This window comes from Pteropus vampyrus, unplaced genomic scaffold (assembly GCF_000151845.1).
Source record: "Pteropus vampyrus isolate Shadow unplaced genomic scaffold, Pvam_2.0 Scaffold477, whole genome shotgun sequence".
Lineage (NCBI taxonomy): Eukaryota > Metazoa > Chordata > Mammalia > Chiroptera > Pteropodidae > Pteropus > Pteropus vampyrus.
Genome location: NW_011889258.1, coordinates 773,767 through 786,990, shown reverse-complemented (window position 1 = coordinate 786,990; position 13,224 = coordinate 773,767). Strand labels below are relative to the sequence as shown.

The window sequence follows — 13,224 nt, the reverse complement described above, 5'->3', positions numbered from 1 at the left end:
AGACTTAATTTGTTGGGACTGACTATGTCATTGACCTGACAACAATCTAACTTAGAGCATTCCTTGTTGTGTAAGCTCTTTTGGCCTCAATATTTACAATATGCCATCATGTTTTGAAATAAACACTTTGAAATATGAATACATTAGAGTTAATCTAAAAGTAATGAAATAAAAATTAAAAACAATATTGCATTTCGAAACCAATCAAGTTGATTTATGTGTCACAAAACAACTTGAGATTGTGTGTTCTTTAAGACTAAACTAGGAACAGAATATGTTGAGCCACCAAAAAAGCTAAACATGTGAGTAAAAATAATATCTGATTTAACATTTATTAATGAAAATGCAAATCTTTCATTGAATGGGAACATAACTTTAAAGTCAAAAAGACACCTTAGTATCTACTTGGTAATATATTATGAAGCAAGTGAACCAACTGGACAGTCTCAAAAGCACTCCTGGAGCTAGACTTGAACTTTTACTTGTATTACTCAGGACTGGAACTTTCTGTAAAGTTTTATCAGAAAAGACATGTTCATATATTGATTCATAACTCTATTTTAAAAATCCCCCAGATTGCAACAAGATAAAATTTTTTACTTAGCTTAGAAAAGATGCCTTAAAAGTACAAATAATTTCACTAGATTTTGAAGTTGCTCCAAATGACAAAAAAAAGTGATTTTTATAAATTAGAGTGGGGCAAAACTTCCTCTTAACCTTGAAGATATGACCGCATCATTGTGAAGAGATGATGAAATCTATTCTTATATTTAATTAATTATTGCATCCTCCTACTATACCTTGCAGCCTAAAAGAAAACCTTAAATCGGATCGAGGCAAGAAACAAGAATCTATTCCAGAAAGTGAGGGTTCTCCATTACTTTGTATGAGGAGTCCTAGCTATGCTCCTGTGGCTGAGCTACATATGCAGGGAAATAGTGGACTTAAAAATGGCCTGGCTCTTTAAAGATTAAAATCAAACTCCTGGAATTATACCAGAAGCAGATGGCTGGCCAGCTCTCCCTGTCTGTTTCTCTACTGACAAAAGCAACTGTACAACTTTGGAGAAATAGACTTTAAGATTAGTAGCCTATAGCCATGTACCCATTGCCAGCAAAGTTTTAAAAGTGTGTCAAATGTTTTTAGTTCTGAACAAAATCCTAGGCTGGAATCTGCAATAAGGGCAGGGAATCATGCTTCATTTCCCTAGAGAATATGCTGATTATTTCTCCTGTGTTTAAGCTAGTCTCTTCTTGATTTTTGCATTTCTTTTAGTGGCAGCCAGACAATACAGTGATTAATAGTATGAACACTAGAATCAGATCACCTAGGTTAGCATTTGACCTTGGGCAAATCGTCTAACCTATTGGAACTTCAGTTTCTTCCTCAATGGAATGGGTAATATAATAATACCTCACAGGGTAGTAGTAAAGATTAAATGGCATAACCAATTTAATGGGCTCAGCACAGAAATCTAGCATATGACGTGTTTGACAAATGTTTAGTATTGTTATCTAGGACACCACCATTTTCCCAATTTTCATTCTCAGTCATTCAAAACAGCAATATTTTTTCTATTTTTTTTCCTTCATATGATATGATTTATTCTAGCACCAGACCTTGTAAAGTATGGCTCCTAAATATCTCTGGAAGATGTGCCTTTATTTTAAATATTGCAATCATCAATGTATTCTACCACCTCCCAACTAGAATATGGGAGTTGTTCCTAACTGGTTTCCTAATCCAACTTGCTGTCAGACTAATCTTCCTAAACAGAATGCTGAGTGTGAAGCCGTTGTAGGTGAGCTAGAAATTTAAACATTTCTAGTATCACCAGCTGTGGGTGGAACTACTCAGCTGCTTCATAAAATTACTATATCCCATTCCACAGCACGAGACCAATGCAAAAACTGGAGAACTTGTGTCAAACATGTCATTGCCATGGATGTAGTACTGACATGCTGTATAAGAGTAATGTTGTGTCTGCTTTGCTCACCACTGTATTCCCATGACAAATCATAGCACAAGGAAGTAGACTCTCAGTAATATTTGATGAATGAGTTAATGAAAAAAAATGAGTTAATGAATGAATGGCATCACATATGCCACTAGTAGCCTAATTTTTGTGTGATTGCATTTTTGGTAATTTCAGATCATCAAAGAGAGTTTACATCATTGCTCAGCATCCAATCATAAGCCATGTTCCATTCAGCCCAAGTTGTGATAATTTAGTCATTATCTGATGTGTGAGAACAGAGAAGTCATTTATGAACTTGAACGGTGAGCATTCAGACATGATGAACAATGTTAGCTAAAATCAATATGGCAGGCAGATCCCCACAGTTTCCAAATACAAGAAAGGGAGAGAAGTTGATTATACGAAACAAGAAGCTGTTACTGGGAAGGGAAGAGTACACGAAAGAGCTTAGCCAATGAGAGCCTTTTTTTTTTTTTTTTTTAGTAGATGGAAATATGTTCACTACTAGTTCCAGCCCAATGAGTAAGTGGTAGATTATATTTTGAAATTCAAAGAACATTCAGGAACTATTTGTCCTTCCTGAAATGGACACTAACAATGGGTGTTGTTGCTTCTCTGTGATTCTAATACAAGTATTACTTATATTGAGAAGGTAGCAGTATCTGCTACCTTACATCCTGCATCGCATATATCCAACAGCAGCAAAGGTACTTAGGGAGATGTTGGTGACATTCCTGAAAGAGGACATGACATAAACTAACAGGAGATGGCCAAATTTTTCAAAATCCAACAAAAAAGTTAGATGTCGATTTATGTGACTATCTCAGAGGTCTGATCTTTTCCAAGACAACTTATATTCAGGTACTATCTTAAGCTGCTCTAGAAGCTAAAAAATAGTTGAAGGATAAAAAAAAAATAGATCATCTTTTTTTTTTTATTAGTTTCAAGTATACAGTACATTAAGTAAACATTTATATAGTTTATAAGACAATCTCCCTAATTATTCCTTTTCTCCTCTGGCTTTCCACCTAGCAAATATATTAATGTTAACTGCATTCTCTATGCTGTGCTCCCCATCCCCGTGATCATCTCTCAACTACTAATTTGTACTTCTGTAACCCTTTGCCTCTTTCTCCTAGCCCCCAAAACCCCCTTCTCTCTGGCTGTCACCAGGTTGTCCTCTATATTTGTGAGTTAGTTTTTGATTAGTTTGTTCTTTTTGTCCCTTAGATTCCACATGTAAATGAAATCATATGGTATTTATCTTTCTTTGCCTGACTTATTTCACTCAGCATAATAACCTCTAGGTCCATCTATGTCATTCTAAGTGGTAGGATTTCATTTTTTTTAAAGGCTGAGTAATATTCCATTGTATATATGAACCATAACTTCTTTAGCCAATCATCTGTTGATGAGCATTTAGGTGGCTTCCATATCTTGGCTACTGTAAATTGTGCTGCAATGAATATTGGGGTGCATAGATCTTTACAAATTATTATTTTGGTTTTCTTTGGAGAAATACTTAGAAGTGCAACTGCTAGGTCAAGATGTATGCCATTTTAAATTTTTCGAGAAGCCTCCATACTGTTTTCAATAGTGGCTGTACCAATTTGCAATCCCATCAACAATGTATGAGGGTTCCCTTTTCTCAGCATCCTTGCTAACACCTGTTCTTTGATTTATTGATGATAGCCATTCTGGCAGGTATCAGGTGATATCTCATTGTGGTTTTAATTTGCATTTCTCTGATGATTATTGACCTTGAACATCTTTTCATATGTCTATTGGTCATCTGTATTTCCTCTTGGGAGAAATATGCTTATTTTTTTGATTGGATTGTTTGTGGTATTTTTTGTTGTTGTTGTTGAATTGTATGAGTTCTTTATATATTTTTGGATATTAACTTTTTATCAGATGTATGATAAGCGAATATCTTCTCCCAATCAGTAGATTGTCTTGTTTTTGTTTTAGTTTTTTCTGATGGCTTTCTTTGTCGTACAAAATCTTTTTAGTTTGATGTAGTCCCATTTGTTTATTGTTTCTTTTGTTTCCCTTGGCCAGGGGATTGTATCCGAAAAGAAACTGTTATTAGTAATATCAGAGATTTTACTGCCAATGTTTTCTTCTAGAAGTTTTATGGTTTTGGGTCTTAAGTCTTTAATCCATTTTGAGTCTATTCTTGTATATGGTATAATAAGGTGGTCCATTTTTTTTGTTTTTGTTTTGTTTTATTTTGCATATATCTGTCCAATTTTCCCAGCATCATTTATTAAAGAGACTGTCTTTACCCCATTGTATATTCTTGTGTCCTTTGTCATATATTAAGTGAGTATATAGGCATGGATTTATTTCTGGGCTCTTTATTCTGTTCCATTGATCAATGTATCTGTGTTTATGCCAATATCATGCTGTTTCGATTACTGTAGCCTTGTAGTGTAGTTTGATACCAGGCAGTATGATATCTCAAACCTTGTTCTGCTTTCTCAAGATTGCTGTGGCTATTTGGGGTCTTTTATGGTTCCATATAAATTTTAGGATTATTTGTCCTAGCTCTCTGAAAAATGCCATTGTTATTTTGATAGGCATTGCAATGAATCTACAGATTGCTTTGGATTATACGGCCATTTTAATGATATTGATTCTTCTATCCATGAGCACAGTTTATGGTTCCATTTATTTGTATCTTCTTCAGTTTCTTTTTTCAATGACATAATTTTCTGAGAACAGGTCTTTTACCTCCTTGTCTAATATGATTCCTAGGTATTTTGTACTTTTTGATGTGATTGTAAATGGGATTGTTTTCTTAATTTCTCTTTCTGAAAGTTCATCATTGGTGTATAAGACTATCACTGACTTCTGAATATTTCATATTCTGCTACTGTACTGAATTCATTGATCAGTTCTAACAGTTTGTGTGTGTGTGTGTGTGAGTGAAATATTTAGGGTTATCTACATATAGTATCGTGTCATCAGCAAATAATGAGTGTTTTACTTCAAAAATAGATCATTTTATAATCTTGAAACATGTGTATATTACAGACTAAAATAAGAATCCTAGCATAACCAACCATTTCATTCTCTTATCCTTTTTTATAATTGAAAAGGTGCTTGCTCCTTCATTATCCTAAATGATCCTCACAGAAACAGAATGAAAATATTGCACCATTCTACTGAGGAAGAAACTGAGGTTCAGGATGATGAGATGACTTACTCAATGTCACATCCCCAGCAATTAATCATATACTCCTTTGGTTGTTACCAGAGTTTGAGTCTATTCATCTGAAAAATGGAACTAATCCCACCCTTCTGCCTAACCACATTTCAGGGAAGACACATCAAGACAATACTTTACCATCCCAATTAGCACCTTATGCTTGATAGGTAAATGTGTAGGAGCAACAATTTGTTCAGCTATCTGTGTGTTGTGTATCACAGAGTCAGACTAGCACAGACTCTGAGCTGAATAGTCACAAAGGTGGTGGAAAATGGAAGGTAAATGTAATGAGAAACATCCTAGAAAGTTGAGATTTCCTCAGTCTACACTAAAGGTTGCCTGATAAATGTTAAATTATAATGCCAAGACTTGAGCAAAGACTAAGTGAAAGAACATAAGATGCCAATATCTCCAAACGAACTCAAATATCTGGCCCTGTATAAGGCACAGGCTCCCCTACTGTATCCCTCCATTTACCTTCCCATCTGTGGCCTACCCAAGAAAATAATCTGTCTTCACAAAGCTCCCACAGTGGAGACAAGTGATGGGCTTCAGAGTCAAGGAAACCTCAATGGGAAAAACTCCAACCTGGAATTCCTTGAACAAATGGGTGGGTGACTCTTATATTCAAGTCCCTTTAATAAATATATGAGTAGATGAGGGATTCTCTAGCACAGACTGGATTTTTTTTTTTTTTTAGTAAATGTTACTGCTTTCACATAACAGACCACTCTACTGCCTTTGCAGCAGGACTATTTATAAACTCTTTGTCACTACCCTAGTCATCAACCTCCATAGCACAAATTTCACATGGAGAGGTTCTCTATCAGTGTCACCAATAAGGGAGAACTGATTGTAAAGAAATAGCATAACATTGGCTGCACATTTAAATGTTCCAATAATGATATCCAATTTAGCCCCTTTGAGTTAATTGTTTCCCACTACAGCTGGCTTAGCATCTAGCTAAATTTCGTATCCTCCACCCACAGTTCTACACCCCTAAAAACATAGGTGCACTCATACCCCTGCTTTTTACTTGAAGATTTTACAGCTGGTGGCTGAAGAGAAGCAAGCTCTGGGCTGAGTCCTTACTCTGGTTTCCCTGACCTGGGAGAGTGAAAGGATCTGGATTATTTCATGAATTCGATATGAACTTTCCATCCTCCTCTGTGTCTCATCATTTCTTGCCTGCGAAATGGCGAGTGGAGGAGGCAGGAGTCTTGTATTTCTGATTTAGCATTGCTCTAGGTTGGGAAATTAAAATTACAAAACAAACTCCAAGAAAGAAAAACAATGTTGAGAGAATGAACTGAAGTAACTATAAACGGGCTTCTGAGTATTCTTTCAAGGGAAGGCATCATTCTAAAGAAACAGAACAGTCACGAAACTGTGCTTTGGGGACCTGGGAGGGTGCAAAGCTGAGGAAACGTGGGTTTCTGCCAAATTACAGTTCCCGGCCCCTCAGGGTCCAGGCCCAAGTTTGGGAAAACAGAAGCAAAGATCAGGGGCTATTGTGGCATGGACAGAGACAGAAAGACAAAACAGACAGGCTTCCTTCTTGTCTTGCTCTTATCTGAGGGTGCAGAGACTGGGTGGGAACATGCCTAGAGTGCAGGTGAGGCTGTCCAGCCTCATCTAGCTCTTCTCTTCCCTCACTGACAACCCCCTCCCCCATCCCAGCGCTTGGACTTCCTCTCACTCTTCCCTCCGCCCCTCCCTCGGCCCGCCCACGGTCTCCCACCCCGTTTGGGACTGCGTCATAAGTATCCCTAGACCTGGGCTTGCAGCAGCATAAGGCAAACGAGAGAGAAAGTAAGTGCTGCTAGGGCTAGCGCGATCTTCTCTTCCAACCTGCAGCCCAGGACGCTGATTCGAGCGGCGCCTTACCGCGCAGCCCGAAGATTCACCATGGTGAAAATCGCCTTCAACACACCCACCGCGGTGCAAAAAGAGGAGGCACGGCAAGACGTGGAGGCTCTTGTAAGCCGCACGGTCCGAGCTCAGATTCTGACCGGCAAGGTAGTGGTCCCCACTCCACTCCTGACTTCCTGCTTGGGTCGGGAAGGTGGGGAATGTGTCTTTGGGGGTGGGGGCGGAGGAAGAAAGGGAGAAAGTGATAGAGGACAAAATGAAAGCTGCTACGCAACCCCTCTTTTCCTGGGCGGTCTCCTCTACGCTGTCCGTCAGGTTTGCCCAGTCGCCCCTGATCTGTCTAGTCGCGCCACCTTCCGTTTGCTGTGCCCCACGCCCCTTAGCATCCCCTCAAGTTGCGCCACGTTCTGTTGGTTTCAATCCACGCTGTACATCTAGGGGGAATGTTAGAGTTTGAGGAGAACCTTTGCGACCCGATGTCACCTTCTCCTGGGAGACATGTGGGCGTCTGGGAATCAGTGAGAGGCATGCTGCCCACTCCCCAGCTCCACAGGGGCTGAGCTGACACTCAGAGTGATCAAGGGCAAGAGATTTAACTCTTTCTTTTTGACGTGTATGAAATTCTATTTATCTAAGTCTTTTAGGATAGCTCAGTGTTTGGGGGAGGGGCAAAAGGCAGCTTTGACTCAAAGCGATATGGGTTGGGGCCAAGTGCGTTTGTGCCCGCCAGTGTTTATTTTCAATTTCTCCCTGGTGGCGTTAAGCATTCAGTGAAGGATCTGTCAAACTTGAGGTTGGTCGTAATTAGAATTTGAGATGTTCATTGTGCCCTCTTATTGAAAGATCCTTGTGTGTTTTCAGAGCGGCACTGCCTAAAGAAAACACTCTTCCGTAAAACGAAAATTTGAGTTTTTTCTATTTTTTTTCAGTACTTCATTTTTCAGCGATATCCCATCTACATCTCCTCCTCCATAGAGAGATCTGAAGCCAGTCTAGCCTTGTAATTTAAACTTTTAACATTGCCAGGAACTGAGGGAGTTTTTCTCCTCAAAATGTTAGCCGTTATTTATTTAGTACAATTTCTACTTCCTTTAAACGTCTAATATGTTTTCAGTGTTTGTAAACTATTCCTCATTTTCCTCAGTAAAATCTCAATGTTAAAAGGCACAATTGTATTTTCTTTTTGTTCTACAAAGTCTATGCAGTGTTGAAGTGTGCAGATCTGTGCTAACTTGTTCTTTCCTTAAAGTTTTTACTTTCGTGTTTAGAGTGGAGATTTGATAGTGTTTTAAGTGAACGGAAAATTAATGTGGTAAAACTGATTATGCACACAATTTGAAATGCTAATGCGCTTATGGAGAATTTTTATCATAGAAACTTTTAGTATTTAACCCAGCAATCAAACTAGCTTTTGTGTATTATACATTTAAGAACTTAAAAGTTACACCTCCTTGCATTGTTGAGGTTTTAATTAAGTGACAGAAAGTCAAATATGTAATTGTTCTACTTACTTTGTAAGTGAAACATGGTCAGATTTTTGGGAAGTCTAATTAGATGCCAGCAGTTAAATATGGCCACACATTAATCTTTTTTTTATTCTTCACCACCAAAAACTTCATGACTTGTAGTTAGATTTAGTTAGTATGCAAGTAATACTTTTGCCAGGCCTGTGGTGTGATGAAGACTAAATAAAAATTAGTATTTACACTATGATTATATTTCTTTGTTAGGTGTTGGTGAAGCTCCCACAAAATTCTGACCTGGCCACTATAGGACACTGATTTAATAATACTTGACACATTATGTTGTGATGTATTAGTCAGCTTGTCAGAGATTGAGCACAACAGAATAGTATGTCAGAAGTTGTGTACAATGTCTTTAAAATACAGTTCAGAGAAAAATTAGCTATGGTGACAGCCCCTACCACGCTGAAGTCCATCAAATGAAAATATATATATATATATATATATATATATATATATATATATATATATATATATATATATATATATATATATATATATATATATATATATATATATATTCCTAGTATGGTGGTAAATTTTATGAAATTAAGACTTTAATACTTAGACCTTGCTTAAAAATAAATTCTATGAATTATTGGAAGGAGAAATGAAATTGAAGTGTAAATTGTTCTTATATCTCGACAACAAGAAAAAAAGGAATTTATTTCTTGAGAATTTCAAATTAAGAAATTTTGTGGCATAAGTAAGTCATTTCGTCTTTCTAGACCTCTATTTATTCATCTAAAATATAATTTCTAAGCTTCTAGCTCTAGATTACAGTGTTTTACAATTATAATTTATAATTCTGTCTTTGTAATGTTAAGCATAGGTTAGGTTTTCTTAAATAAAAATAATTTAAATTTCTGAAAATTATTGGGACAAGGAAAAGCTTTTAAGTTTTATAGAGAATTAATGGAAAATTTAACTTTCAAATATATTTAGCTAAGAAAATCTGAATACCAAATTTCTTTGAATTTTAAAGAAAAATCATTTTTTTGGCAAACCCTTTACCAATTTATTGCCTCTCCTTAGAATCCATGCATTTTTTTTTCCACCAAATTAAATGAAGGTTAAATAAGCCTCATAAACATTATAGTAGTTATTATGGTAAAGAGCTAATGGCCTGAAAAACCGAAACAATTCTGTTTATATATAAGTCTGAATGATTTACCAGAAACTAGATTTGCTGACTTTATTTATTCTACCCTTGAATAATAATGCTGCATAGGGCATATTGTGACATATAAGAATGAGGTTGGCTGGCCCCTTGGTCCACTGCCCTGGGAAAATTACAGAGATAATTGGTTACTTATTTGTTTTGGATCTTTCTTGTTCCAATTGCTAAACAAATTATCAATTTAACAGAATTTTACAGTCACTATTAAACACACAGCCCTTGTGCCGCACTATGGCAAATGCTATACTTTAAAATCTAGCGTTTTGTCCAGAACTTGGAAAACAGTATTTCATTCATACAACACACAGCTATAGAACATTGGATGACATTAAGAAGCCTATTTTCTTATTAAAATTAGATATATTATGAAATATGCCTTGCCTCCAGTGTTTTAATTTCTAAAATAGGGGAAAACATCATATACCTGCTTTGTAGAATTCTTCCTATAAAACTTAAATAAATAAACAGATTTCTGAAAATGAGTTAATAAATCAAAGGATATTAATTTACCTTTAAGTTGGACAACAAGTTGATTTATAAAAAATAATAACGAAACATAATTGTATGCCAGAAAGTTAGTGATTATATCATGGTTCAGGTCCAAAAAGTAATGGCTCCCATTTATTTAAAGAGAGTAACTTATTGCATAAATGAATGGTTATTTCAGCTGATTCTACAAGTATGTGTTTTGGAATAATTTAATATTTATGTTTGCCAGGAAGAAGGTTAATGTAATTAGAGACTTTCATATCTATTAAACATCAGAAAATGTCTAGAAATGAATTTAGGCTAGGATGACTTAATAACACCTTTTAAAAATATATCTTGGGATTCAAGAGAGGTTAATTGTACACAAAAGCAACTATGTGTCTAAAGTACAATCTGTTTTTTTGTTTTTCTTGTTTTTTAATTAAAAGGAGCTCCGAGTTGCTACCCAGGAAAATGAGGACTCCTCTGGAAGATGCATGCTTACTCTCTTAGGCCTTTCATTCATCTTGGCAGGACTTATTGTTGGTGGAGCCTGCATTTACAAGTACTTCATGCCCAAGGTAATAACAGTTACAATTCTTATAATTTGGATTACTAATTGCTATACATTTTGTAGCAATTTAAATAATTCTGTGTTCCTCACCAGAGAAATGAAGATTTAGTGAAAGTTTCCAAATTACTTAGTTTATCGAATTGATTAGTCTTCATGATGATAACTGTAATCAACAGTCCCCAGTTTGACAAACAATAAAACAAATTGATATGAGCATAAGAAATATTCAAATGTCATTGTGATGCATATTAGAAGGTTTTAATTCTTACTTTTTGTCTTTTAGAGTACCATCTACCGTGGAGAAATGTGCTTCGTTGATTCTGAGGACCCCACAAATTCCCTTCAAAGGGGAGAGCCCTACTTCCTGCCTGTGATGGAGGAGGCTGACATTCGTGAGAATGACAACGTTGCAATCATTGATGTGCCTGTCCCCAGTTTCTCTGATAGTGACCCTGCAGCAATTATTCATGACTTCGAAAAGGTGGGATTCTGAATTTTCTGAATTTTCTTTTTTATTCTTTTTATTCTTAGTTCATTGGAAATATTAAATCTGTTCATAAATTGACATTTTTTGCAACAGAGACTTTTTCCTTCTTTTGCTATTGAATATACATTAGTTGATTTAGAATTGCTTGTTCTTATGGTATTTGGGAAATCTAAAGTGTTGATACTCTCCAGATAATAACTATCTTTTTCCCTCCTCCCCACTAGGGCATGACTGCTTACTTGGACTTACTGCTGGGGAACTGCTATCTGATGCCTCTCAATACCTCTATTGTAATGCCTCCAAAGAATCTAGTGGAGCTCTTTGGCAAACTGGCTGTATGTATTTTGGATATCAAATTTTTATATAAGCATTTCCAAATAATTTTGCTTCCTCATTAAAAAAATAATGATTTCAGCCAAACATGTTCCATTTTATTGAAATAATTTTCAAATAATAGTATGCTGTGAACCTAAAACTGCTCTAAAAATAGTTTATTTCAAGAAGTATATCTGCTATTGGTAAGGATTTAAATAATGTTTTTAAGAATTTCTCATTTCAATCTTTAAAAAAATTTTAGAGTGGAAAATACCTACCTCGCACTTATGTCGTTCGTGAAGACCTGGTTGCTGTGGAAGAGATTCGTGATGTTAGTAACCTTGGCATCTTTATTTACCAACTTTGTAACAACCGCAAGTCCTTCCGTCTTCGTAGAAGAGACCTCTTGCTGGGTAGGCAATTTATTCCTCCCTTCACCCTGTGTTATTGGGGCATTGAAGGAGAGTGAGAGTGGAGTGCAGGGAAAAGTCGGGGGGAAATCTAGATATGTTTTCATTTACACAAAAAATTAAACAGCTACTTTTTTGTGTGCATTTCCTCACAGGTTTCAACAAACGTGCCATTGATAAATGCTGGAAGATTAGACACTTCCCCAACGAATTTATTGTTGAGACCAAGATCTGTCAAGAGTGAGAACATAAAGAGTATTCTTAGCAAAAAGAAGTCAGAGATTTACAATATAACTTCAGCATTAAAGTGTGTGGTATACTCAAGATATTTACTCATGCATTTACTCTATTCCTTATACTGAAAAAGAGAGGGGGGACCCTACTAACTACTGCAAGCTCTTGTCAATTTAGTTTAATTGGCATTGCTTGTTGTTTGAAAATGAAATTAAATATTTTTTATGTTTTTCTTTTGAATTTATAGGGCTTAGATTTCTGAAAGCAGCATGAATATGTCAGTTAACATCCTGACAATAAATTCCAAACTTTGTGTTGTTTTTTTAAAGTAAGCTCTTCACTCAGTCATATAGTAGAGCATGGTTTACATTTAAATGTTTAAAATTGTTTTTGATCTTTTTTGTGTAATGCATGTCAAATCTCTTAACATTGTTAAGTTTTGTTTGTTTTTCATTTCTGCTACTTTCCTGAATTTAAAAATTACATTTTTGCATTTCTGTTAGGTGCTCTCTAATATATATGACATATGTGAAAATTTTTCATAAAGAAGTCATTTTCACTAATGCAGTGATTCTTCTTCACTAATATCTGTATTGTGAAATCCACAAAACTGTACAAGTGCTGAATGCCATAAGGAATTTAGGTTGTATGAATTCTACAACCATATAATAAATTTTGCCATATTCAACTGCTGTTTATTACTTGAGGTATACTTAATACAAACAATTAACAATATTTATTTAGCTTTGGTGTACCTGCAATAATGCAATAAATCTAAAATATGGGCTTAGCTCTGCCCTTACACCACAAGTTTGTATTTTATAATACAATTTACATTTTTTGATATCATGCCAGTTACTCTTTTTTTTAAAAAATATCTCGTAATTGGTTTACATGTAAATGCAACTATGTATAATATCCTTCAGGACCATAGCAATTTCAAACTTTTTAATGTGATTCTTCATATAT

At 35.6% G+C, this 13,224-nt stretch overlaps 1 protein-coding gene across 2 annotated transcripts; it reads left to right on the top strand.

The window, feature by feature from the left end:
* Positions 1 to 6,875: 6,875 nt before the first annotated feature.
* Positions 6,876 to 13,204, top strand: ITM2A (integral membrane protein 2A). 2 transcript variants are annotated; one of them, XM_011382469.1, is made up of 6 exons: positions 6,876 to 7,211; positions 10,685 to 10,816; positions 11,093 to 11,290; positions 11,521 to 11,631; positions 11,874 to 12,024; positions 12,177 to 12,939. In XM_011382469.1, the coding sequence occupies exons 1-6, from the start codon at positions 7,101 to 7,103 to the stop codon at positions 12,263 to 12,265; spliced, it is 792 nt and encodes a 263-aa protein (XP_011380771.1). In that variant the 5' UTR covers positions 6,876 to 7,100; the 3' UTR covers positions 12,266 to 12,939. The 2 variants fall into 2 exon arrangements, with proteins under 2 accessions (XP_011380771.1, XP_011380770.1); XM_011382468.2 differs by having other exon boundaries at positions 6,986 to 7,214; positions 12,177 to 13,204.
* Positions 13,205 to 13,224: the final 20 nt, after the last annotated feature.

Coding starts and splice junctions, on each gene's coding strand:
- ITM2A (XM_011382468.2), top strand. CDS start 7,101: ATGGTGAAAATCGCCTTCAACACACCCACCGCGGTGCAAAAAGAGGAG. Junction 11,632..11,873: donor AGCTCTTTGGCAAACTGGCT/GTATGTATTTTG, acceptor AAAAAATTTTAG/AGTGGAAAATACCTACCTCG. Junction 12,025..12,176: donor TAGAAGAGACCTCTTGCTGG/GTAGGCAATTTA, acceptor ATTTCCTCACAG/GTTTCAACAAACGTGCCATT.